The sequence below is a fragment of the Podarcis tiliguerta genome (assembly GCF_965153285.1).
Source record: "Podarcis tiliguerta genome assembly, chromosome: Z".
Lineage (NCBI taxonomy): Eukaryota > Metazoa > Chordata > Lepidosauria > Squamata > Lacertidae > Podarcis > Podarcis tiliguerta.
Genome location: NC_139553.1, coordinates 8,890,858 through 8,918,289, shown reverse-complemented (window position 1 = coordinate 8,918,289; position 27,432 = coordinate 8,890,858). Strand labels below are relative to the sequence as shown.

Here is a 27,432-nt window from a genome sequence, read left to right as displayed (position 1 = left end):
TGTTTTCCAATATTCTTTATGTTATATAACTCAACTGTTCTGATTTATTCAGGTTGATCATATAACCAGATCTGGCTTCAAAATCATTTAATAATTGTCACTTTTTAAAATGTTTTTCAGTGATCACACATTATCAGAATTATGTCACGCACATAGGTCACCTCATGATGACCTGTTTATTGATCGTTCATCCTGATTTGCTTGCAGGGAAGTTAGACAACTCAGACTGTTAATTGAGTATTCATCCTGCTTTGATTGTGGAGAAGTTAGACAATGTCAGACTGTTTATTGATCATTCATCCTGATTTATGGGGAGATCAGGGTTTTCTTTAAAAAGATCCTTAGCAACTTAACCAGACACGCTCCTGAACGTCTTCTTGGCCATTGCTGTGGACAACCTTGCCAATGCACAGGAGTTGACCAAGGTGAGTGTAAGAATGCACCAAGGCTCTCAGCAGCTGTTGGAACCACTGGTCCTTTGGTGGAAGAAGCTGGTAGTTTGTCCTTTTTTTCTTTTAAATTGCTGCCTATTACCCCAAATACGATTGAGCTTTGGGCTCCACAGAGCTTCTTTCAGCTTCTTGTACAGATGGGGAAGTTGTGGTCTTCCAATCATTGCTGAATTCCCATCATCCCTGACCATTGGCCATGCTGTTCACAAGTCCCACATCCTTGTGTACACCCTCTACTGGTTTAAATATAAGAACAGCCCGCTAAATCAGACCAAAGGCCCATCTAGCCCAGCATTTATCCCCCCTCACAGTGGCCAATCCTGAAAGGAGGATCTGAGGGCAACAGTGCTTGAGATTCCTACAAATGTGTTTTCAGAGGCATACTACTTCCAGCCGCGGAGGGAAAACATACACATTATTGCTAGTAGTCATTGATAGAGCTTTATCTGCTATGAATTTATCTAATCTTCTAAAGCCATCTAAAGCATCTCATGGGAGAAAATTCCATCATTAGTCTACATCCTGTGTGAAGAAGTATGTCCTTTCACTCTCATTAACATAAGAAGAGGCTGGTGGATCAAGTCTGATGGCCCATCTAGCCTAGCATCCTTCTCTTATGGCAGCCAACATAGGTGCCAACTCCCTGGGACCCTGGGTGCCCGAGCACCCACAAAATTCCCCATGAAGGGGCCGGGCATTCACAAATTTTGGTGCCAGGGCCATGCATGCCACATGTCACCCATGGCCCCAGGCACCCTCGGTTGTGAGGCCAAGCTGGCAATACTGGCAGCTAACCAGATGCATGTGGAAAACTCACAAGCATGATTTAAGCACAAGAGCACTTTCCCCACCTCTGTGGAATCCAACAACTGGAATTCAGAAGCATTTCTGCCTCCAACAGTGGAGGCAGAACATTGCCATCACAGCTAGTACCATTCCTATGACAGTTTATTCCATTTTACTTAAGTGATTCTCTCCATGTTATATTTGAGCTTGATGGACTCTTCCAGAAATCTAGAGGAATCTAGTGCATGTTTAGGGCTCATTTCCAGTTAACCCAGAAAATTGCAGGAGCAAAGTGACAAAATTTGGAGTGGCATACTAGTGTATCATCCTTTCCTGCTGTTTTTAATGGGTACGTCATGTGAGAACAGAAGCACACATGTGTGGAAGGGCTGGAGGAATAGTGGTGCTGTACAGTGGAATTATTTGTTGTGTCAAACCATGCCCATTCATATGTGAGGCTGGGTGATGTCAGGTTTTCAACATTGCAATGTATCACCAGCTGAGCGAGCCCCATGCCCCATATGTGAGGCATTGAGGCATGCTCAGCTGGGGTGGGGGGTGGGAACAGTTTAAAGAAGCCGAGGGAGGAACAAGCTGTATTGGCCTGGTGCTACATCTTGCTTTTCCTTCTGCTGTTCCCTGGCTTGTTTGAACTGCTCACAGTGTAACAGGATATGCTTCATATAGTTGACACCCTGAGAGCATAAGAAGAGCCTATTCTGATAGGGTATACCAGACAGCCTGCCATTTAGTACTTCTGATGGAAATACATTTAGTCTAGCTTTGGTGAATAATCAGCAATAGTTAGGTACAGACAGATTCATGAACTATGATGGTAACTGAAAATCATGACAATAGTGGATTCCAGATGCAAACCGACCACAGGTTACATAGGATCTAGAGTGAAGATCGCTGTGTGAAATGTCCCATAACATCTGCATCAGGGATTTAAGGGCAATATTCTAGCCCAGATGGTGTAAAAAGGATGGTGAAAGACCAGTCAAGGAGGCTTTTGGGGCCATAGTTTTCGACCATGAGCTGATAGACTCCCCATCGGATAGATGTAATAGTAATCCCTTCCCCAGGGGAATACTGAGATCTTTAGCCAGTATTTCAAGGCAACCCACCACACTTTGGTGGAGAGTGGGCATTCACCTGTTTCCAACAACAAAATTGATTTAGGGACACTCTGGGACCTGAAGTAGGGACCGAAGGAACTTAACTTGGAACCCATCTAACTTAGAAAATAGACCGTTGTACCAGACTTTTGAAGCATAAAGGAACTGGGAAATAGATTTCACATTAAAGACCCTTATGGCTGATGGAAGATAGTGACCTCCCTTTGTGAAAATGAAATGGAGTATAGCAAGTTTGCTCATCTCCGCCTCCTGACAGATAGTCTGCCAGTGGCAATTCCAGGACTTTGAGTGGTGAAACAACAGCCCTAGGTACTAGAAGCCTTTAGTCTGCTCTAGAAGATGGCCACCTAATACCCATTTACAAGGGGAATATTTTTTCTCAAAGACCAAAATTTTGGATTTCTCATAGCTGATGGGTAACCCATTTACAGAACAGTAATCTGAGAACTTCCTTAGTTGGTATTTCAAACCAGGTCTGGAACGAGAGACAATGGCCGCATTGTCCGCATATAGCATAAGAGGGGTCTTTCCGGTGATGACCATCTGGATCCATTAAACTTTCCTCTAAACCATTTAGGGAAAGGCTAAACAATGTGGGGGCCCAAGTAAAGCCCCATCTCACTCCCTCAGCCATGTCAATACAGTCTGAAAGCTGGTCCTGCAATCCACATCTAACCTGCAATTTGCCATCACTGTACAGAACTTTAATAAGAAGAGTCATTTATCCTGCAGTAATGGCTGTTATTTGGTCCATGGTTTCGATCTGGGAATAGATTCGGAAGGAGATTTAAAGTCCATAAAGGCCACAATTAGTTCTCCCTGCAGAGGGCTGGTGTATTTCTCTGCTAAGTGGGGCAGCACGACACAGTGATCTGATGTTGAAAGGTTCTCAAGAAAGCTGGCCTGGGCTTCAGATATTATATTATTATCATTTTAAAAAGAGTCAGTTTAATAGAGAGGAATCAAGTGTAGAGCTTTCCCATTATAGAAAGAAGCATGTACTGCTAGTAAGCCAAGTGTCCCCCATTCTATATTTGTGCATCTGGTTCTTCCTGCCTAAGTGCAGAAACTTACATTTGTCCCCATTGAAATTCATCTTGTTAGCTTGCACCCAGCTCTCCGATCTGTTAAGGTCATTTTGAATTCCAATTCTGTCTTCTGCGGCATTAGCTACCCCTTCCAGTTTGGTGTCATCTGCAGATTTGATGAGCATTCCCTCAATTCCTTCATCCAAGTCATTGATAAAGACGTTGAACAACAATGGGCTCAGGACAGAACCCTGTGCCACCTCACTTGTCACTTTTTTCCAGGATTATGAGGGACCATTAATGAGCACTCTTTGGGTTCAGTCAGTCAACCAGCTACAAATCTACCTAATGATTACCTCATTCAACTCACATTTTACCAGTTTCCTCACAAAAAGTCACTTCTTGGTTTGCATGGAGAAGCCATTTTCAGTGGAGACCAGTTACAGAAGCATGCAGCTATAGTAAAGTAGCACTGAATGCTGAATTTTTGCACCCCTTAACAATTTTGTGCCCAGGGCAACCGTCTCTGTGCCACCCCCACATGCTACGTCACTGATGCCCAGCATAATGTTTGATGTTTTATCATGTTTTTAATATTCTGTTGTGGCTGGGAAAACCCAGCCAGATGGGAGGGGTAAATAAATAAACATCATCATCATCATCATCATCATCATCATCATCATCATCTCCAGGTAGGGCTGGGAGAGATCCCACTGTCCCAAACCTTGGAAACCTGTCACCAGTTAGTATAGTAGACAAAACCAAGCTAGATTGACCTGACTGTATATGTCAGCTTGTTCCTTCAATTTGCTATTTGTTCATAACCATGAGCACTGGGTTCTTACCTTATATTTTAGATGAAAGGACCATAGGTCAGCGGCCGAGCATCCATGATCAACCCCAAGCATCTTCAAGTAGGGCTGGTTATGTTCCCTGAATGAAATTCTGGCCACTGCCAGTCAGTGTAGACAACACTGAGCAAGATTAACCCACTGGCCTGACTCAGAATGACAGCTACCTATACTGCTATGCAGAGAGGCCAATAGCCACCCACAGGCAGAATCTTGAACTATGAGCCTCTGCTGTGTCCCTCTGCCCCTCTTAGCAAACCTTCTTGTATAGAACGATTTTATACTGTCTGAAATTAAGCTCCCTTTCCTGCTTTTTATAAAAACTGATGAGATTTTTTTCCTCTTGGGGATTTGTTATTGTCTATTCAAGGAGCCCCAAAAGATTTGTAGGAACACTTTGGCTTGGGGCAAACAGAGGCTCCTTAAGGCATTGAAAGAAGGAGTTCAGACCACTTCCTTTTCAAATTTCCCCTTTGAATTGTTCTGAATCCAATGGCTTGTCCAGAAAGCTGCCTTTTGTTAGTGTTATGGTGGAGGGCAATTAAATATTGATGGCATCAAAAGCACTGATAAATTGCACAGCTTCCTTTGAAATGCTCTCAGTTTAAATCAGACCATGGATCTGGAAATCACTAGGGCTTTTCAAAAGAGGGAAGAGGTGGAGAGAGAAGAGGCTCATCAAAGAGCTTCAATTATGTGGTGTACTTAGGAGAATGCAAGGGGTTTTATAGCTGAGTAAATATGATTACATGTAACACATGCAAATTAAGAAGGTTAGAAGAGCCTGCTGGATCAGGCCAATGGCCCATCTAGTCCAGCACCCATTTCTTGCAGTGGCCAACCAGATTTCGCTTGTGCGAAACCTGCAGGTAGAACCTGAGCGCAACATCATTCTTCCCTCTCCCAGGTTCCAGCACCTGGTATTCAAAAGCATTGTAGCTTCTGACAGTGGAGGCAGAGCATAGCCATCATCCCTAATAGCCACCAACAGCCCTCTTCTCCATGAATTTGCCCAATCTTCTTTTAAAGCCAAAAGGGCAATGTAACCTGGTCTCTGCAAAACTCTTTGTTAACTGCCCCCTCCATCATCTTCCATTCATGTCTTCCATTCATGCATTGACAAGCCTCTGGTCTCCCAGTAGGAATGAACAGATCTGTCAATTTCATTTTCGGTCAGTTTCTTAATTTTTGCAGCCTTAAGGATGGTTTGCCCCATATCCTCATTAGTTTGCATTAAAAAAAAGAGAGAGAGAGAGAAGTCCTCATAAAAATTCATCAGCATTTTAATGCATGTTTCCCTTAATATGCACAACATTGCACGCAACTTCCCCGAATGGAATACAATGCATGTTATTATTTGTATTGATATATACTTTTTCGTGCACGCTTTCATGTATCTTTTATAAAAATTCTGAGTATGTGCAGAACTGCATCATAACATTCAGAGAAGTGTGCCTCTTGAAAGATGGCTACCTTTCAGTTTGCTTATTAGGCAAAAGTGCATTAAATTCAAATCCCCCATCCCTACCCTCCAGGTTTTGCCAAACTATAGCTCCCATCATCCTTGGCCATGCTGGCTGGGGCTGATGGGAGTTGGAGTCCAGTAATGAGTCCATCCAGCTCAGTACTGTTGACACTGACTGGCAGCAGCTATCCAGGGTTTCAGACAAGGGATATTCTCAGCCCTACCTGGAGTTGCCAGGGATTGAACACAGGACCTGCTGAATGCAGTGGATGCTTTACCAGTGAACTATAGCCCTTCCCCAAGACATCAAGGGTACTTTATGACAGTCCATTTTGAATATCTGTACCAGACCATTGCCAAGCAAGTCACTGATATACCGTATTTTTCCGTGTATAAGACGACCCTACGTATAAGACGACCCCTATTTTTTTTGAGCCCCAAATTAAGAAATCAACATTTTAAACATCAAACAGAACAACTTTGATAGTTTATTAAATATTCAAAGCTCTGGCACTGGCACAGCAACCCCGACCGGAATCCTGGGGTGGCAGGATGTGTGTGTACACCCTAAGTTGTTGAGGTTTTTTTGAGAGATAGCTCAGGAGGTACAATGGCTCCGGCACTTCTGGCACCTTCTTCAAGGCAGCCATGAGCAGGTAAGTAGTGTTTGTGTGTGTGTGTTTTTTGCCCCTGAGCATTCACCATCCATGTACAAGACAACCCCCAATTTTTGACCCCAAAAAAAAAGTTAGCAAAAAACATCTTATACACGGAAGAATATGGTATGTACTGAAAGTTGTGAAATAATTGACTGTGTGCAATAACTTAATGGTCTATCTTTCACTTAGTCTGGCTTGAATTACTTCCTTACCAACCACAGCAAGGGATCAGCTCGTTATGTGCCCACTAGCCCATTCGTGAAAGGGAATAGCAGTGTTTGATAGTCTAAAGGCAAAGCAGCCCTTCCACTGCTCTGATCTGAGTGTTTCCCTCTCTGAAAAGGGAAGAGCTGAACTTAGTGTTGATGCAATTGACAATGCCAAATATATCAGCAGATCACTGAAGAAAGCTGCCTCATACTGAGTCATAGGATCATAGAGTTGGAAGGGACCCCAAGGGTCATCTAGTCCAAACCCTGTGCAATGCAGGAATCTCAGCTAAAGCACCTATGACAGGTGACCAATCCAAACACAGCTTAAAAACCTCCAAGGAAGGAGAGTTTCCAACCTCCAGAGGGAAATTGTTCTTCTGCCGAACAGCTCTTACTGTCAGGAAGTTCTTCCTGATGCTTAGCCAGAATTTTCTTTCTTGTAACAAGAACAACAACAATTTATTTATACCCCACCCATCTGGCTGGGTTTCCCCAGCCACTCTGGGTGGTTTCCAACAAAGTATTAAAATACAGTAGTCTGTTAAACATTAAAAGCTTCCCTAAACAGGGCTGCCTTCAGATGTCTTTTAAAAGTCTGGTAGTTGTTCTTCTCTTTAACATCTGAAGGGAGGGTGTTCCACAGGGCGGGTGCCACTACCGAGAAGGCCCTCCGCCTGGTTCCCCATAACCTCACTTCTCACAGTGAGGGAACCACCAGAAGGCCCTCAGCGCTAGACCTCAGTGTCCGGGCAGAATGATGGGGGTGGAGACTTGAATCCACACGTCTAGGTCAGTACTATCTGCACTGACTGGCAGTGGCTCTCCAGGATTTCAAGTAGGAGTCTTTCCCTGCCCTCCCAGAAGATGCCAAGGATTGAACCTAGGACTTTTTACATGCAAAGCAGATGCACTACCACTGTGTTACAACCCATCCCCAAAAGGACACAGGAAGCTGCCTTGTACTGAGTCAGACCACTGGTTCATCTAGCGCAAGATTACCAACACAGACTGGCAGCAGCTCAACTGTGTTCCAGGCAAAAGGGCTCCCCAAACCTACCTGGAGATGCTAGGAATTGAACCGGGGACCTTTTGCATTCAAAGCATCACAGAGCCATGGCCCTTCCCCAAAAGGACACAGAAAGCTCCCTTATACTGAGTCAGACAATTGGTCCAATTAGTTCAGTATTCTCTTCATTGACTCTTAGGTGGGAGTCCCTCCCTCCCTCCCTCCCTGCCCCCTGCCCTACCAGGAGATGCTGGGGACTGAATCTGCAGGCTTTTGCATGCATAGGAGATATCTACCACTGAATGGCAGTCCTTCCTCAGAAGTATTTTATCATCATTATTTTTAGTTAGATTCCTCTTTTTCATTAACTTTGGTTTCATTGCATCTGTAGTCATCTCAAAAGACAGGAGGTGAATTTATGGGTGCATATATTTACATTGATTTCTGCAACAGGGTTGTGAGATATGCCACTTAATTCCATGTATAGATTGGGGAGGGAGATGGGATAGTCCTAGACGCACCCACTCAGAAACATGTCCTGTCAAGAATAATGCATTCCTGCCTGTGCCATTGTCTTCCAAAACAGGACGAAGAGGAGATGGAAGAGGCCACCAATCAGAAACTTGCCCTGCAGAAGGCCAAGGAAGTAGCTGATGTTAGTCCCCTGTCAGCCGCTAACATTTCCATAGCAGCGTAAGGGTTTCTTTTTCTTATTATTTTGGAAATGTCATTGCCCATTTTATTTCTTCTTTGTGTCCCCTGGTTGCCATTCACGTCTTATTTGTTCTGGTCCAGAAAGAGTCCATGCCCACCCCCTTCCACAAACAGGCCCCCCCGGTAGCATCTTGTGGACGAACCATATAAGCCCTAGAACAATGAAGGGCAAGTTTTCTTTTTTCAGCCTGAGAGTTGCATTTCCTTCTTGGCACATGCTAGTCGTAGGTGGGGGCGGAAGCAAAAGCAGACAGAGCAACAAATGTGAATGTTACCTTCAGACAGGAGGCTAGTTTCTACACACAGAGGCACCATCTGGGGAGGTGAACTCGCCCAAATGTTAAGGAGGGGCTGGTCCCCTCAAAATTCTGCTCCAGCCTTTTGCTTTTCTTGTAACTTGAAACCATTGGTTTGAGTCCTACCCTCCGGAGCAAGAAAAAACAAGCTTGCTCCATCTTCCATATGACAGCCCCTGAGATATTGGAAGATGGCTACCCTATCTCCTCTCAGTCTCCTCTTTTCCAGGCTAACCATACCCAGCTCCTTCCACCGTTCCTCATAAGGCTTGGTTTCCAGACCCTTGATCATCTTGGTAACCCTCTACACACATTCCAGTTTGTCAATATCAACTGATGTCAGGGATTAAAATCCTTGCAGAAGCACTGTTTGAAGCAGTTCACATGGTTCCTTTAAGTGGACAAGTGGGTGGGTGGTGGCAACAGGGAAAGGTGGGGGGGAGAGGATTCTGCCACACCCACCCTACTGCTGTTGCTACTTCTATTGCCACCCAGTTGCTTGCTTAAAGGGGAAGTGTGAGTTGCTTCAAATAGTGCTGTTGCAAAGTTCTTTAAAGCAGCCCCAGCACTCCTGCTTCAGCCGCTGGAGAAAGGTGAGCTGCTTCAAAGTGCACTTTTGCAAAAGGCTTTAACCACTTTGCCAGTCTCCTTTTAAACCTCTAAGAGCAGGGGATTAAAGGGGGATTGCGAAGAGAGTTGCAAATCCATGGGAGGGATTTTGACCAACCTGTCAACGATATGTTGTTGTACTCCTGATAAGGATCTGCCCCATCAAGTAAAAAAAGTTTTCCCACATCTGCATTATCAGATGCTGAGGAAACATTCCACATCCAGGCAAAAACACTCAAGACGGGTGCAAAGTAGGGCCAGTGAAGCATGTGGCCTGAGACATGAGTGTAGCTTGGGAGAGTCCTGAGGGCCAGATAGAGAGGCTTGGAGGGCCACATTTGGCCTATGGGCCTAAGGCTCCCCACCCCTGCCCTAGAATAAACAAAACCTCTGAAAATAATACTGGTGACTCTTAGAGATTTATATCACAGGGAACCACCCATTGACTTCTTGTGCATATGAAATGTCTTTCCTGTCCATGTTGTTTTTATTTTATTTTGTTTTGTTTTATTGCAACTTTTTTTTTTTTTGCTATCTTTCATCCATAACAAGATGGTTTAGAAAAACAAACTACAGTGAAAGGATAAAACTGTAGTCAGGGATGGAAAACCTGTAGCACTCCAGATGTTGTTAGACTACAACTCCCATCATCATCAACAAGCATTGTCAATTGTGAGGGACAATGAGGGTTGACACCAGGAGGGCTGACAACCAGTGGCACCTAGAGGGCTGCTGGTTGCCCATGCTTGCACTACTGGCAGATAGTTACAAGAATTCAACTGTCGTTAACTGCTAGCAAATGATACAAGAATAGAAGTATTTCTAGTTCAGTGCTGAAAATTCATTAATGTGGGTACTTGGTTCAGTTCAGATGTTCCAAAGGAAAGGTGCCTCCCTTTAGTCAGCACTAATTGAACCTCACTGCATATTACAGCATGACTGGGAGGGCTTCACCCAACAATTTTATTGCTGGGCAAGTTGACATGAAGAAAGATGCTCCTCCTGGCTAAGTGGTCCCAAGTTACTTGGGGTTTTAAAGGGGGAAAACCAAAACCTTAATCCTGGCTTGGTGGTATATTGGCAACCAGTGCACCTGCTTTTGGGAGTGGTGTAACATGAGGACAGTAGGACTCAGTGCTCTGGCTTGACTGGTGGAGCCCCTGGACCACCCTTAAAAGCAGTCCCACAGAGAGTGCATTGCAGTAGTCCAGCCCTGAGGTTACCGATGCAAGAATCACAGCAGCAAGGCTGTCCCAGTCCAGGAATTATCCATATTTAGCATACCAGCTAAGGCTGGAAAATGGCGCCCCCTAGTCACTACTGCCATCTGTGTCTTCAGGGACAGAGAGGACTCCAGGATCACCTACAGGCTATGCAGCTGCTCCTTTGAGGGGGAGGGTGACCCTGTCCAGAGCAAGCAAACATCTAAATTCTCAGGCCCAACAACCACCCACTTGCAGGATTTCCATCTTGTTAGGATTCAGCTTGCTTATTTATTTATTTATTTATTTATCTATCTATCTATCTATCATCTATCTATCTATCTATCTATCTATCTATCTATCTATCATCCATCTATCATCTATCTATCTATAATCTATCTATCTATCTATCTATCTATCTATCTATCTATCTATCTATCATCTATCTATCTATCTATCTATCTATCTATCATCTATCATCATCTATCTGTCTCTCTCTCTGTCTGTCTGTCTATTTAATGTATAAGTAAAGGTAAAGGGACCCCTGACCATTAGGCCCAGTCATGACCAACTCTGGGGTTGCGGCGCTCATCTCGCTTTATTGGCCGAGGGAGCCGGCGTAGAGCTTCTGGGTCATGTGGCCAGCATGACTAAGCCACATCTGACGAACCAGAGCAGTGCACGGAAACGCTGTTTACCTTCCTGCCAGAGTGGTACCTATTTATCTACTCGCACTTTGACATGCTTTCAAACTGCTAGGTTGGCAGGAGCAGGGACTGAGCAACAGGAGCTCACCCCGTCGCGGGGATTCGAACCCCGACCTTCTGATCAGCAAGTCCTAGGCTCTGTGGTTTAACCCACAGCGCCACCCGCGTATATATATATCCCACTTTTCCTCCAAGCTACAAAAAAGACTCTCTCTCATGCACCACCAGCCATGCTTTGGGTGTTGATGGGACCGAGAGAAGGTGTTCACCTGAGGTGTTTAGCTAGCACCCAGGTAGGTTTGTAAAAGTAGATACAATCAGGTAGCTTCTTCTGACTGGCCCTTATCCAGGCCATCTCTGCATCCAGGACTTGCACAGCAGCACCTGACTCAGATATAATAGACAAATGGAGCTGAAGTTTGCCAGTAATTGGGAAGGGCGCAGAACCTCCTAGCAGGTGGGGCATGGTTGCTAACTGGGAGGGAGAGAGCTAAGTGGTAGAGAAGGTGTTGCAGTGCAAACATACTGGTGGTTCTGGCAGTCCTGCTGGTGTGTTTGCACTGTTCCAGCTTCCCTGTTGCTTCATCATTTAAAATGAAATAACATGCCCAATGCATGAAATGGATATTTTTCCAAGGTCACTGTGTATAGCCAAATGTTTCGACTACTTGGCCTTCTTCAGTGGCAGTACAATGTACAATTGCAGAGAAAGAATACAGATCAACAGCTGTTGTTGTGTATTCTATATCTGCAGTTGTACATTGCACATGTTGAAATTGCATTCACACATGTTGTTGCATTGTAATTTATTTATATATCCAGTTTGTCACTATCACTGCATATGGTGAAAGGGCCACTCGGCTATGATAATGTTTTGTTTTGTTTTGGGGAAAAAAAGTATAGTTTTGTGTATATAATATATGTATATTTAATTCATAGGATTGTAACTAATTAATTCTACTCAAAGTGGTTTAAGAATCAATCCCTCTTCTCAGGGAATTCTGGAAACGGTAGCTCCATGAAGGGATTGGGGTCCCCTAACAACTTGCAGCACCCATAAAACACTACAATTCCCAGGATTCTTTGGGGGAAGTCATGGCTATTTAAAGTGGCGTGATACTGCTTTAAATGTATTGTGCAGGTGGGTCCTAGGACTCAGGTAGACCCATGAGCAGAGCCCTACTCATCCATGAAGTTTGCTAGTTGACCTTGGACCAGTCACCGCCACTCAATCTAACCCACCCCACAGGGTTCTTAAGATGTGAAGGAGAAACTTGTAAGTGAGCCAGGACTGGCAAATGAGCTGAGATCAGAAGAACCTAAGACAAGCCCTGCTGGATCTGACCCAAAGCCTGTGTAGTCCAGTATCCTATTTCTCAGTCTCTAACCAAATGCTTTTGGAAACTCAGAAGCAGGACATTAGGGCAATACTCCTGCTTCCCCCACTCAGCAACTGGCATTCTGATCCTGAAGGTACCTAGCAAAAGCCCTGCTGCATCAAGCTGCTGGTCCAGCTAGTTCCAGCATCCTGTGCTCACAGCGGCTAGCTAGATGGGTATGGAAAGCCCACAAGCAGGGTCTATGTTCAACAGCGCTTTCCTCACTTGTGATCCTCAGCACCTGTTATTCATAGCCATATTCTAGTGATGTAAAAGTAGCATACAGACATAGTGACCAGCATCCACCGACAACTTCATCCTCCATTAATTTGCCTGATCTTATTTTAAAAGCATCTAAGCTGGTAGCCATAAGCAAATGTAACGAATGAAATGAGCAAGAGAACTTCTCCAGCCATTTAATCCCTTATTATTATTATTATTTAAAAATAATAATAATTAACTTAAATATTTATTAACCACACTTTCATAGAAGGTGTAACAAGAAAACCAAATGCAGCTACAAAAGAAGTTAATCAAAACTGGTTTCGAAGGGTGGGAAATCATGTTCCAAAGGCCTTCTGGACAATACAGTTCAGACATCTGTATTTGATCTGTATCAGAACACATCTGAAAGAAAGCAGGGGTGACCAGGCAAGCTTCTATTGGCAAAGAGTTCCAAAGACAAATCTTGATCTCTGGTAAAGGCTTGATCTCTGTTAAAGTCTGACTAGACCTCAGAGGCATGGGAGGTACCTGTGCCAGTGCACAGTCTATCCATTAGGCATCAAAATAACTCCTCCTTTGGATATATATTTTTAATCACTTTTTTTTATTTACAACAGCAGCAGCACCACCACCACCAACAACACAAAAGTCCAAACCACCAGCTGTAAGCAAAAAATAAAAATAAAATTATTCATTCCTGAAATCCCAACTCCCATCAGCACCAGCCAACAGGGCTAATGGTCAAGGTTGATGGCCCTTTAAGTGCAACAACATCTGGAGGGTGTCAAAGTGCCTGCCCCTTTCAGTACAGCCTGGGGAGGTCCTTTGGGCTCCTACTTCTAGCCCACCTTCTAAAGTGTGTCTCTTGATTTTCACCCATACAGTAACTGTGGCCTAGGACAGGGGTTGCTAACATGGCACCCTCCAGATGTTATCAAACCACAAACCAGAACCTCATTGCCCATGCTAGCTAGGGCTGTTGGGAATTGTAGCCCATCAACATGTGGAGGGGACTATGTGGGCACTCCCTGCTTGACAATTCCTAGAGTATATACTTCAGTTGCACCCACAAAGATCTGTGATGGTGATGTGGTTTATTGGAAATAGCCTTAAATGTCCACAAGTGCAATCTACCCTATTTTTAAAATATCTCTTGGTTGGCTTCTGGGTCCACCTTTGTATGGCTTCCATTGTTATTTTGATTTGATTTTTTTTTTGCATTGGTTTAGTTTCTCTCTCCTCCCCTCTCCTCTTTCAACACAGAGATGGCGTCTCTGTGAATCTCACTTCCCCCCAGAGCTTGCCTGGGCTCTGTTTTGTTTTGTTTCTTAAGATGCACGTTCCAGCTTGCAACCTGTTGGGGACCCGGGGAGCCTATCCAAGCCTCCCTCTTGATACAGCTGTTTTAATGTTCCTAAATTCTCTTGGGAATTGTTCCCTTCCCCCCCTCTCACCTTTTTGTTCTTCTGTTTCTTGCATGTGCAGTTTTGTAAAGCAAACACGAGGTACTGTATCACGCAGCTCGTCGGTCTCCAGCGTTAATTCACCGTGAGTTGCTCTCTGTATACAATGTTCCATAAATGGATTTGATGAATGATGAATATATACATACAAGTAGACTTCTCCCCCTCCCCTTCCCTTTGCTTAAGTCATTCACTTCATTGTGGAAAATCTGCTGGAGGAAAAGGTGGACAGCATCACCTCACCATGCTTGTGAGTTGCTTTGGAGCAATTCCGTCATGTGGTGTTGTTCTCTCTGTTTCGTTTCTTCGTGTGGTTGCATGCATATGATGTGCACTTCCATTAGTCTTCCTCTTCCCATTTGACCCTTGTGTTGTGGCCTGTCTTGATTCCAAGTTATTTGTCTTGCTCCCTCACCTCCCCACTTCCTCTGTCTAATGCACTTCTTACTTTGGTTTTTCCACCAGGTGATGGGATCAGAGCTGAGTTGTAGGGAAGCCATTCAACAAGTGATGACCAATGGTGGCTCCAGGTTTCTGGAAGGGGCCTTTGGGGAAGACCCATGGGGTTCTAGCCATGATGGCTACATTCTGCCTCCATGGTCAGAAGCAGCGATGCTTCTAAATACAAGTTGTTGAAAACCACAGGAGGGGAGAGTGCTTGGAATCCTGCCTGTAGGTTTGCCACAGGCATCTGGATGGCCATTGTGAAAATAGGACTACATCAGCCATTGATCTGAACCAGTAGGCCCCTTCCAATGTTCTCATGTTAAGGGGTTGAAGCAACTTCTTTACGAGGAAACATTGGAACATCTGGGGTCTTTTTACTTTAGGAAAAGAAGGCAAGTAAGAGGGAACATGATGCAGGTGGATAAAATTAAGCACATTGAGGAGAAAATGGATAAGGAATTGCATTTCATAGAGGATTAGGTTATCAACCCTCAATATCAAAAGTACAGTGGTGCCTCGCAAGACGAAATTAATTCGTTCTGTGAGTCTCTTCGTCTAGCGGTTTTTTCGTCTTGTGAAGCAACCCTATTAGCGGCTTAGTGGATTAGCGCTATTAGCGGTTTAGCGGCTATTAGCGGCTATTAAAGGCTTAAGGGATTAGCGGATTAGCTGCTAAAAGGCTATTAGCGGTTTAGCGGCTTAGAAAAAGGGGGTGGGGAGCGGGAAAAAAATCTCAAGACTCGCAAGACATTTTCGTCTTGCGAAGCAAGCCCATAGGGAAATTCTTCCTGCGAAGCGCATCGAAAAACGGAAAACCCTTTCGTCTAGCGGGTTTTCCGTCTTGCAAGACATTTGTCTTGCGGGGTACCACTGTACTGCTTTGGGCTTCCCAGAGGCATCTGGTTGGCCACTGTACGAACAGGATGCTCAACTAGATGAGCTTTGCTTGTGTTCTTAAGGAGATGTTTTTCTCCCTCTTTCATAGTACTAGAACTTGCGAATGTCCAATGAAGGTGAATGTTCAAACATTCAGGACAGACAAAAGAAAGTACTGAAGTTCAGCCTTGAGAAAATGGGGGGGGGGGATAGAAGATAAAACAGCTAAAGCAGTGAAAACGGGTCAGGAGCAGATGTTAAAAATTTAAAAACCACAACAGCAGAGCAAAAGATAGAAGCTGCTTATCACACTGTCATATTGTTGAACAATCCCTGCATTTAAAGTACTTTGATGTCACTTTAAACAGTGACAGCTTCCCCCAAAGGATCCTGGGAGCTGTAGTTTGTTAAGGGTGTTGAGGCAGTGACAGAGGAAGGGGGTGCAGTCCGCCCCTGGTATCATCACTGAGGGGTGTGTGTGACAAAATGAGTTTTAAAAAATAATTATATCGGGCTCATGAAACTTTTTAGGAGTGAGGTGGTGGCTTAGGCGCCTTGCAGGTTCCATGCTGCCTGAAATGGCAGCGTGGGACTTGTGTCTGCCTACTGCCTCTCCCTCAGCTGCCCTACAGCCGAGGGGGAGGCAGCTGAGAGGCTTCAAGTGTTGGAGAAGCTCACCACGTCCCCATGGGCAGCTCACCCTGCCCCCAGATGCAGGACATGCTGCCGCACCAAGCACCCGAGCGGCTAGCTACACTGCTACATTGAGGGTCATTAAAGGTAAAGGTAAAGGGTCCCCTGACCATTAGGTCCAGTCGTAGCCGACTCTGGGGTTGCTTTTCTTGCTTTAATGGCCAAGGGAGCCAGCATACAGCTTCCGGGTCATGTGGCCAGCATGACTAAGCTGCTTCTGGTGAACCAGAGCAGTGCACGGAAATGCCGTTTACCTTCCCGCTGTAGTGGTACCTATTTATCTACTTTCACTTTGATGTGCTTTCAAACTGCTAGGTTGGCAGGAGCTGGGACTGTGCAACGGGGAGCTCACCTCGTCGTGGGGATTCGAACCCCGACCTTCTGATCGGCAAGCCCTAGGCTCTGTGGTTTAACCCACAGTGCCACCCGCATCATTAGGTGACAGCTATTCCCCTAAGCAGCAAACTCAAAAGTGTGAATCAGATAGGGCTGGGAGAAGCTAGAGGATTCAAGTGGGCAGGTCCTCCCTCAGTGCTGCTGGTGTGGCTGGAATACTGTCCTATAATGGGGGGGGGGAGAGATAAAATCATGGAGTCTCTTGCCTCACAGTCCTTGAAGAGGTTGCAAAGAACATTCAGCGGGCCTCTTAATATCTAAGTGATTACGCCTCCTGTAAATTTCCTACTGCATTCTTAGGGGGAGTTGAGTTCCATTTGTAGATTTCCAAAGCCCAGGTGCCAGGGAGGCCAGTTTACCCACTCTGTGTTAATTGCCTTTTAAGTAGCTGCTGTGTGTTCTTTAATAGGAATGAAAACCAACTTGAAACATGCACTGTTGGTTAAGACAAGGCTTTTTTCTGTGCAGTATTATTTCCAGCTCGGTAGGTATGATGTTAGAGTCCATATATATGCAAACTTTAAAGGCAGTTAGCACAAAAACCCTGAAGCTACCTGTCTGCAATTTGGCATGGTTAACCCCCTCTTTAAGGGTTGCCATGTGCCCAAATGTAATGCCCCTGTGTGAGAAAAAATAAACATGGCTGTTTTGAGCCTTTTAAATATATTGTTGAAGTGCAATCTGATTTGGCTGGATTAAGAGGTTTTAATCAGCTGGTGTAGCCGGTGTTATTTCTATATGGTCTCTCTGTGCCTTCTAGGGCTCCTTCTCCTTTTCTTTTTGTTGGAGTTGTATTTTGTTGGAGCTGCTTTTATCAATCTTTTATGACTCTCTTAATTGTTGTTTTTAGAATGCATGCTTTAGTTTTCAGCAGTGACATCCTTCCGGAATTTGGGATAAACTGAATCATTAATAGGGCAAACCCCAAATGGGAAACAGGAGAGGGGACATTGTGAAGTCGTTTGCAGGGGACATGTATGTAAATGGAATTCCTGCAGGCAAAGGCAGGGGAAGCTGCACACATATAAAGCCCCTTCACATACTGGCTGAGTAAAAGTTTGGAATCATCTGAATTTCACTAACGTATCCTGATGTAGCGTCATTTTGTGGAGGTTCTGGGGAACCTAAAATTCAGAATTTTTGAGGCCAAGCAACAATCCCCTACTTTCTGGTACTACTCTTTCGTAATGATGCTGCAGGTAGAAGCAGAAACATCCATAATCAGTGCTCCAGAACTCTTAATCTCCTGAGTTGTTTCAGAAGGAAATCCTGGTTAGTGGTATTGAAAGCTTCTGAAGTAGAACCAATAAGAGCCATACTCCTCCTATCACTATCCCAATAAAAGTAATCAGTGGCTGTTTCAATGCTAAAAAGTGGTCATTGGAACCAGACCATAATGGATCTAGGTAATGTGCTAGCTCTGGGCTTAGACCTGAAATAAGCTGGCCCTCTCATTCACTTTGCCCAGGAGGAACATATTAAAGACTGGGCAACTGGGCTAGGGCCTTTTCAGTGATGGCTCCGACCTGGTGGAATGCTGTGTTCCATGAGACCAGGGCCCTGCAGGATTTAACTTCCTTCCGCAGGGCCTGTAAGACAGAGCTATTCTGCCTGGCGTTTAATTTGAATTTAGCCTGAGCTTTTATTCCCCTTCCTTCCCTCTCCTTTTTATGAAGATTACCCTCTCTGGATCCCACAGCTAATTCTCCCCTGGTCTCCTCGCTGGACCAAATAGGACTAATTTAGCCAGCTAGCCCTGGTGATCATCTAATGTTTATTGGATGGATTTTTCCCCTAAATTGATTTTTGAATTCTGAATTTATTGTTATTCCCAATTTTGTTGCATCAATTAAGTGTTTTAAGTTTGTTGTTAGCTGCCCTGAGCCCAGTTTTCCGAACCGGGAAGGGCGGGGTATAAATAATAATAATAATTTATTTATACCACACCCATCTGGCTTCTGGATCCAAGGAGGGCCTCTTCCAGAGGGGATGCACCACCACTATCACCTCAGGGGAAAAGCAGTGGCCTAACAATTTCCATGTGTGAACGTCCAGCTCAGCCCCAGACTTATTGGTACCTGCCCAACTCAATCGAGAAATAAATAATCTGTCAGTCATAACGTCTCCTCATTCTTGGAGAGTTACAGAAAGAAGGTTGCTTTTACCTTTAAACCTGTAGACTTCCAGCCTTCCTTCCTTTCAAGTATTTTCACTCCCATCTTCAGCCGGTGCCCATTGGGGCTGGAAGGGTGGAAGGCAGGGAGGCCAATAGTATGTGAAGCTAAAGCCAACAATAGGTAGCTAATTTATTCTAGTAGTAGTAGTCAGTGCTTTTTTTGAGATTGTACTCAGCAGTACACCGTACTGCCACCTCCCCCAACCCATCCCTGGCCACTATCTTGCCAATGCTGCTTGCCCACTCACCCGCTTGCACCTTTTCCACTTCTGCTGCTCCCACTACTTCCTGTGGCTGCAGGCACAGCCTGCTAAAGCACCACTAGGAGGCACCTCCTGGAAGGCACTTAGGTTGTGCCAAAGCACTTCCGGGAGGCTGTGCCTGCAGTCATGGGAAGCAGTGGCAAAGGCAGCAGCAAAGATAGGAGGGGGAAGCAAGTTAGCACAGGGTGGGTGGACATGTGGTGGTGCATACCAGCACCTATTTTTCTGGGGGGGGGGGGGAAATACCGGTAGTACTACTGGTAGTAATACTAGTAGTAGTAGTAAAGGTAAAGGTAAAGGGACCCCTGACCATTAGGTCCAGTTGTGGCCGACTCTGGGGTTGCAGCGCTCATCTCGCTTTATTGGCTGAGGGAGCTGGCGTACAGCTTCTGGATCATATGGCCAGCATGACTAAGCCGCTTCTGGCAAACCAGAGCAGCGCACGGAAACATCGTTTACCTTCCCGCCAGAGCGGTATCTATTTATCTACTTGCACTTTGTGCTTTCAAACTGCTAGGTTGGCAGGAGATGGAACCGAGCAATGGGAGCTCACCCCGTCGCAGGGATTCGAACCGCCGACCTTCTGATCAGCAAGCCCTAGGCTCTGTGGTTTAACCCACAGTGCCACCCGCATCCCTACTACTGCTACTACTAGTAAAACATGTGGTGGTGGTGGTAGTAGCAGCAATTTATTATTGTACCCTGCCTATCTGACTAGGTTGCTCCAGTCACTCTGAATGGCTTCCAACAGAATATACAAAAACAACAGAACACCACACTTTAAAAGCTTCCCTATACAGGGCTGCCTTTAGATGTCTCCTAAAAGTCAGATAGTTGTTTATTTGTCTTACATCTTAGGGGAGAGCATTCCACAGGGCCGGCATGACTACCAAGAAGGCCCTCTGTTATGTTCCCTGTAACATTTTTTCCTGCAATGAGGGAATTACCAGAAGGCCCTTGGAGCTGGATCTTAGAGTCCAGGCTGAACAAAGTGGGCAGAGGCACTCCTTCAGGTGTACAGGGTCAAAACTGTTTAGGCCTTTAAATGTCAACAGCAACATTTGAATTGTGCTCAGTATTATATGGTCCCAGCGGCTGTTCCAAGTCACCAGTCTATCAACTGTATTCTGGGTTAATTGTAGTTTCTGAATCACCTTCAAAGGTAGCCCCACATAGAGTACTTTGCAGTAGTCTAAGCAGGAGATAACCAGAGTATATACCTCTCTGGTGAGACAGTGGACAGGCATGTAGGGTCTCTGCTGAAGTACCAAATGGAGCTGGTAGACAGCTGCCCTGGACACAGAGTTGGCCTGTGCCTCCATGGACAGCTGTGAGTCCAAATGACCCCAAGGTTGCACACCTGGTTCTTCACAGTTACCCCATTCAGGACCAGGGAGTCCCCCACACCTGCCCACGCCCTGTCCCCAAGAAACAATACTTCTGTCTTGTCTGGATTCAACATCAATCTATTGATCACCATCTATCCTCCAACCACCTCCAGAAACTCACACAGGACGTTCACTACCTTCACTAGTTCCAATTTAAATGAGAGGTAGAGCTGGGTATCATCTGCATATTGGTGGATACTCAGCCCAAACCCCCTGGTGATTTCTCCCAGCAGTTCCATATACATGTTAAAAAGCATGGGGGAGACGACGGAGTCCTGAGTCAGTCCACAAGTGAGTGCCCATCACCTAACACCACTTTCTGGACATGGCCCAGGAAAAAGGAGCATAACTGTGCCCCCAACTCCAAACCCTCTTAGATGGTCCAGAAGGATACTGTGGTCAATGGTATCAAAAGCCACTAAGAGATCCATCAGAACCAGGAAGCAGCTTTCACCTCTGTTCCTAGCCCACCAAAGGTCATTGACCGGTGTGACCAAGGTGGTTTGAGTCCCATGGTGGGACCTGAACCCTGATTTGGAAGGGGTCCAAATGGTCTGCATCCTCCAGACATGACTGGAATTGTTCAGCAATCACCTGCTTAATCAGACTGGGCAATAATTGGCCAGGATGGCCAGATCCAAATATGGTTTTTTGCAAAGCAATTTTATAACTACTTCTTTAAGGGGGACTGGGAAGACACTCTCAAAGAGGGAAACATCCCCCCTCCCAGCACACTGTCCAGCCCTTCCTGGCTTGCTTTTATAAGCCAGGATGGACAACGGTCAATGAGACAGGTGGTTTCACTTGTCCAAACAGCCTGTCCACATTCTTGGAGGTAACAAGTTGAAATTGATCCCATACAACTTGACTAGACATACTGCTGGCAGTCTCACAACCCAGTCCTGTTACCATGATGGAGTTTATCGTTTTACGAATTAGAGCAATTTTATCTGCAAAATCAGGAGATCTTGGAGTGCCTACCAGACCAGAATGGCAAAGGTGGTTCTGTTAGACTACAAACCACCTGAAAGAGTCTCCTGGAATTGTTTTCCATGGATGCAATAGAAGCAGCGAAGAAGATCTTCTTCACCTTCACTATCTCCACTTGGTAGGCTCAGTGTTGAGCTCTAAGTCATGTTCAGTCCAATTCAGAGTGTGCTTTTCGTCACTGGCACTCTTGCCATCTCATAGTCAGATTGTCAATAGCCTGGTTAACTCCTCACTCCAGCAGGCCACCAGGATATCAGCTGAGAAGCCATCAAAAGGGATAATACATCCACTACCATTCTCTGGAAGTCATTTGGATCCATTAAGTGGCGAGCATGCACCATTTATAGAATCATAGAATCTTAGAGCTGAAAGGAACCCAAGGGTCATCTAGTCCAACTCCTGCAATGCAGGAATCTCAGCTAAGGCATCCATGACAGATGGCCATCTGATAAAAAACCTCTGATAAGGAAGGAGTGTCTACCACCTCTCGTGGGGGTCTGTTCCACTGCTGAACAGCTCTTACTGTCAGAAAGTTTTTTCTGAATGTTTAGTTGTAATCGCCTTTCTTGCAAATTGAAGCCATTGGTTCGAGTCCTACCCTCCAGAGCAGGAGAAAACAAGCTTGCTCCATCTTCCATGTGAAAGCCTTTAAGATAGTTGAAAATGGCTATTATATCTCCTCTCTGACTCCTCTTTCCCAGGCTAAACACACCCAGCTGTTTCAAGCATTCCTCATAAGACTTAGTTTCTAGACCCTTGATCATCTTGGCTGCCCTTCTCTGCAAACATTCCAGCTTGTCAACATCCTTCTTAAATTGTGGTGCCCAGAACTGGACACAGTGTTCCAGGTGTGGTTTGACCAAGGCAGAATAGAGTGCTACTATTACTTCCCTTGATCTGGACAATATACTTCTGTTGATGCAGCCTAGAATAGCATTAGCTTATTTTGCTGCTGCATCACACTGTTGACTCATGTTAAACTTGTGGTCCACCAAGACCCCTAGATCCTTTTCACATATACTGCTAGTAAGCCAGGTGTCCCCCATCCTATATTTCTGCATCTGGTTCTTCCTGCCTAAATGCAGAACCCTGCATTTGTCCATATTAAAATTCATTTTGTTAGCTTGTGCCCAGTTCTCCAATCCGTTAAGGTCATTTGAATTCTGATTCTGTCTTCTGTGGCATTAGCTACTGCTCCCACTTTGGTGTCATCTGCAAATTTGATAAGCATTCCCTCAATTCCTTCATCCAAGTCATTTATAAAGATGTTAAACAACAATGGGCCCAGGACAGAACCCTGCACCACCCCACTTGTCACTTTTCCCCAGGATGATGAGGAACTATTAATGAGTACTCTTTGGGTTCAGTGCTCTTTCGGTTTGGTGAGTCAACTAGCTACAAATCCACCTAACAGTTACCTCATTCAACCCACATTGTACCAGCTCCCTCACAAGAATATCATGGGGGACTTTGTCAAAAGCCTTACTGAAATCAAGATATACTATGCCCACACCATTTGTCTGGTCCATCAGGTTTGTAATTCCATCAAAAAAAGCAATGAGATTGGTCTGGCACAGCATCCTTTTCTAAATGTTCACAGACCGACTGTTGAATTATCTGTTCTAAGACCTTCTCTGGCATCAATGTTAAGCTCACCTGGATCTTCTTTTTTTCCCCTTTTGAAGATGGGGACAACATTTGCCCACCTCCAGTCTCTAGGGACCTCACCTATTCTCCAAGAATTCTCACAGTTCATAGACAAAGGCTCTGAAATTACATCCACTTTAGTACCCTTGGATTCCGCTCATTAGGCTCTGGAGATTTGAATTCATTTAAAGTAGCTGGGTGTTCCCTTACTACCTTTTTTCCTATCTTGGGCTGCAGCTCCCTCCTTACATAATTTATTGTGTTATCTCCAGGCTAGGCATCACTTTCCTTTTGGGTGAAGACAGAGGCAAAGTAGGTGTTTAGTAATTCCGCCTTCTCTCTGTCACCAGTAGCATTTCTCTGTCTTCTCCACACAAAGGACCTACCACTTGCTTGTTTTTCCTCTTACTTTGGACATAGCTAAAGAAACCTTTTTTTATTATTTTTAAACTCTCTTGCAAGCCTGAGCTCATTCCAAGCTTTAGCCAGTCTGACTTTTCCCCTGCAACTGTTGTCTACTCCTTTGTGATTTCCCCTTTCTTCCATTTCTTATACATGCCCTTCTTAACTCTCAGATCATCGGTAAGCTCCTTATGCAGCCTCCCACTTTTCTTTCTTGTAGGTGTAGTCTGCAATAGAAGTCTAGTAGCTTCAGAAAGTAATCTGACCATGGCACTTCTTCTATTCCATTGGATAAATAGAATCACCCATGTCCACAGAGGTAAATCCATGGCTATGAGAAGGGCCAGATTTATGCAGGGACAGCCCCATGGAGGCCATGTATTCCACAAAGTCCCGAGCAGTTCCTTGTAAGGTTGCGTTGGCATGGATGTTAAAATCACCTAGGACCACCAGACTAGTAGGAAGCCAGGCCAGGGTTGACAGGGCAGTGGCTTCACTGTCTGTACTGCATCTTCATCCAGACAGGGTGCCTGAGTGACTTGTGTAAGATCAGGAGCAAATAGTAGCAAAGAGGACTTCTACAGTTTTCTCGAAGATTCTACCCTTTCTTATGTATTCTACCAGCCATCTTGTCATTACCCCCACATTCATTTTTCCTTCACCTTGTAGTCCCAGATCTTGCTGTTGTAGTGCTATGGATAAGATGGTAACCACCTTTTCCCCCTGCTTCCCTTCCTTCTTCTCCATCTTCCCCTTCCCGCAATTGCTCCTTTCTTTCTGCCTCTCTTTCTCTTCTATAGCAAGCAGCAGAATGCCTCCAAGTCCAAATCCGTGTGGGAACAGAGAACCAGCCAGATCCGAATGCACAACTTCCGGACAAGCTGCGAAGCCCTGTACAACGAGCTCGACCCAGAAGATCGAGTTCGTTATGCTACCAACCTTCACATCCGCCCAGATATGAAAACTCACTTGGACCGCCCCCTAGTGGTTGAGCCAAGGAGTGACAGCCGCAACAACAACATCAACAAGCTGAGTCCCGTTGATGTGCAAGAGGTCGCGGAGGAAGTGAAGCCCCCACCAGCTGTGAGCACTGAGGGGCAGCGGAAGCATCACCGACATCGAGATAAGGACAAGGGGGGAGAACAGGAGAAGAGCAATGTGCCGAAGGATGAGAATGGAGAATCTGGCCCAAACCATAAAGAGGAGCGTCATCGAACACACAGGAGCCGCAGTAAAGAGGGCGAGAGGAGTGGGAAGGAAGGGAAAAGCGAGCGCAGCCGGGGCCAGGAAGGAGGTAGGAGGCATCACCGCCGTGGGTCAGTGGAGGAAGGAGCCGAGAGAGAGCACAGACGCCATCGGGGTCACCGGCACTCAGCCGAGCGGCAAGCAAAAGAAGGCAATGGAACCATCAATGGAGCCAAGACGGAGCGTCGTTCACGTCACCGGGGAGGGTCCAGGCCTGGGAACCGGGAAGGTGACCCTGGCTCGAAAGGGGAAGGAGGGGAAGAACCCCACAGACGGCACAAGATGCGGCACAAGGCCCTGTCCACATATGATTCAGTGGACAAGCCGAACGGGGAAAAGGAGGGAGAGGCAGGAGAGAAGGAGCTGAGGAATCACCAGCCAAGGTGAGTCAGATTCTGTCCCAATGAGGTGCTTGGTCTGTGAAGGATGAAGGGCGTCTCAAGGGCTGGGTCCATTCTTGGGGCTCAGGAAACATGCTGAGTCCCACAGTTCAGTGTACTGGTTAGAGTGTCAGACTAGGACCTGAGAAAGTGTGGGAATGTTCAAGGAGGCAGGAGAAGACATATTGTTTAATAATATCCTTCCCAACTTGTGTTAGCAAGTTCTATAATCTAGCAGAGTAACATTCCCCTTTTAAACTTACACAGCGGATAACTTGTTGCCAGGCTTGCATAAGCCTCTAAAATAGGTTTCCTGGTAATTCCCATTTATTCCCTCCTAAAAAGAATAGACAGGACACAGTCTTGTATAAAAAGTATAAAATAGTTTACTCACACATTCTGTTCACAGATGGATCCCAGAAGGCAGACCTAGGTTATAAAATGCCTGTATACATACTTGGAATCATAAGGAGATAGTTCTTTTGTCCTCTCTTGGCTGGAGGCCAAGAAAGCATCTCAGGCTAAGGAGATGTTGCTGCTTCAAGGAATGGAGTCAGAGAGAGAAATGGCTGCCTGCCCTGTGCTATTTTGTTACCTGCACAGGTAAGGTCATGCCCACCTCTGGTCACATGTAGAGGAAGTTTGTCCCAGCCCAGGAGGAAACAGGAAGTTTATCTACTGGATGGACAAACATCCCTCTCTAGGAATGTTGTGTTTGACTGCTCTGTGTTTCACATCCCACAGAAAGTATATTTCAAATCCCCACTTGGTCATGAAGCTCAATGGGTGAACTTAGGCCTGTCACCTGCTTTCAACCTACCTGACCTCACAGGGTTGCTGTGAGGATGAAATGAGGAGAGGGGAGGAAACTGTCTATGCCATCTTGAGTTCCTTAAAGAAAATGTGGGGTGTTAAACAAACAAACAAGCAAACAAATGGTACTCCTTGCCAACTCTTGCAAGCAGGATAGAGGCAAGAGTGTAAACAGGGTGGCAGTTCCCAGTCCCAAAGATGTAGACATTGGAAATAATTGATTTGACTAACTTAGGTCTATTAACTTCAGTGGGTCTGCTATGAAGAGAACATACTGGATAAAGCCTTCCTGTTCCATGTTGCTTACATTTTTATTTAAGTATTTAACAACATTCTTAGTCGGCTCCAATGATGGCAGGTTGCCTCTGTGGCCAAAAGGAAGTAACCATTAGAGGCTAACTATTAGAGAGGTAAATAAGTCTGCTATATTCCTTGTTTCCTTTCCTGCATTGTCTTTATACATCCAAATTAAAAGACTAAACAATAACCTTTGTAATCCTTCATATAATTGCAACCAAACAATAAGGCTAAAAGTCAGAACCTGTTTGTACCTAAGAGCCAGTGGGAGTTGGTCAATTTGGGGACAAAGGCTGTAGCACACCACACTTGGTCTGCCCTCAGCCAATCCTCACATGACTGCTTTCTTAATTACAATCAATCAGTGGGAGGCTCTGCAGTTCTTCAGCTTTGACTCTTACTCTTGGTCTCCCTGCCAGACCCAGCCACCACCAATTGTAGGCAATTGTTTTTCCCCAGAGGTGGGGCTATCCTCCATCCACTACCACAGTTCAAGCATGCACTGCAGCCAGACCAGTGCTTTGAGAAGAGAAGAGGGAAGAGCTGATGGACAGGGACAAGTCTTAAAGAGAAAGAGAGAGACAGAGGGGTGGAGGCCACGTTTGGACCACTGGGAAGAGGTTTTCCAGCCCTGCACATTCATTCATTCATTCATTCATTCATTCATTCATTGCATTTTCATCCCACTTTTTTGACTCCAATGATCTCAATGTGGTGTACATGGTTCAAATCCCCACTCAGCTATGAAGATATCTGGGTGAGGTCTTCTGCCAGACACTACCTCTCACTACCAACACGATTGTTGGAGAGGTTTACTGAGGAGGGGGGAAAGGTATGTTAACCTCTTTGGAGAAAAATGGTGGGATATAAATGCAATAAATGAATAAAGTGGCTCCAATCAGAGGCTTAATGATCGCTGCAGATCTCCCCGCACACACTTCTGATTTCCCCAGCATTTATGATAACTTGGGAGAATTGCTTCATGGCCAAGATGCCAGCTCAGCTTTGGAGGAAAAGCTTAGCTCTGGAGGAAAGGGGGAGCGCATGCAGGGACTGCAATGTAATGATACTGCTGCAAGGTACAAACTCTGATTAGGAATAAATGGCTCCCCCAGGGTTGCTGTTAGCTGCTTGCATAGGGACAAGCAGGGCTGGTATAGATTTTGGCTGCTGGAGTCTCCTTGCGGGGTCTTGTTTTTAAAGATTTTTGGATTTTTGGAACAGTT

The 27,432-nt window shown here is 45.3% G+C and overlaps 2 protein-coding genes across 11 annotated transcripts in view; one reads left to right on the top strand and one right to left on the bottom strand.

Moving 5' to 3' along the window:
• The window catches only part of SLC31A2 (solute carrier family 31 member 2), a 526,804-nt gene that overhangs the window by 128,708 nt on the left and 370,664 nt on the right, over positions 1 to 27,432 (bottom strand). The window lies entirely within an intron of this gene.
• Positions 1 to 27,432, top strand: part of CACNA1B (calcium voltage-gated channel subunit alpha1 B) — a 323,575-nt gene that overhangs the window by 210,158 nt on the left and 85,985 nt on the right. For 7 of the 10 annotated variants that reach the window (XM_083422808.1, XM_083422807.1, XM_083422805.1 and 4 more), the window contains 4 exons: positions 358 to 425; positions 8,185 to 8,291; positions 14,216 to 14,278; positions 24,272 to 25,099. In XM_083422808.1, the coding sequence (XP_083278934.1) occupies positions 358 to 425; positions 8,185 to 8,291; positions 14,216 to 14,278; positions 24,272 to 25,099 (1,066 nt within the window). The remainder of the gene's footprint in view (positions 1 to 357; positions 426 to 8,184; positions 8,292 to 14,215; positions 14,279 to 24,271; positions 25,100 to 27,432) is intronic. The other 3 variants (XM_083422809.1, XM_083422803.1, XM_083422806.1) reach the window with 1 other exon arrangement.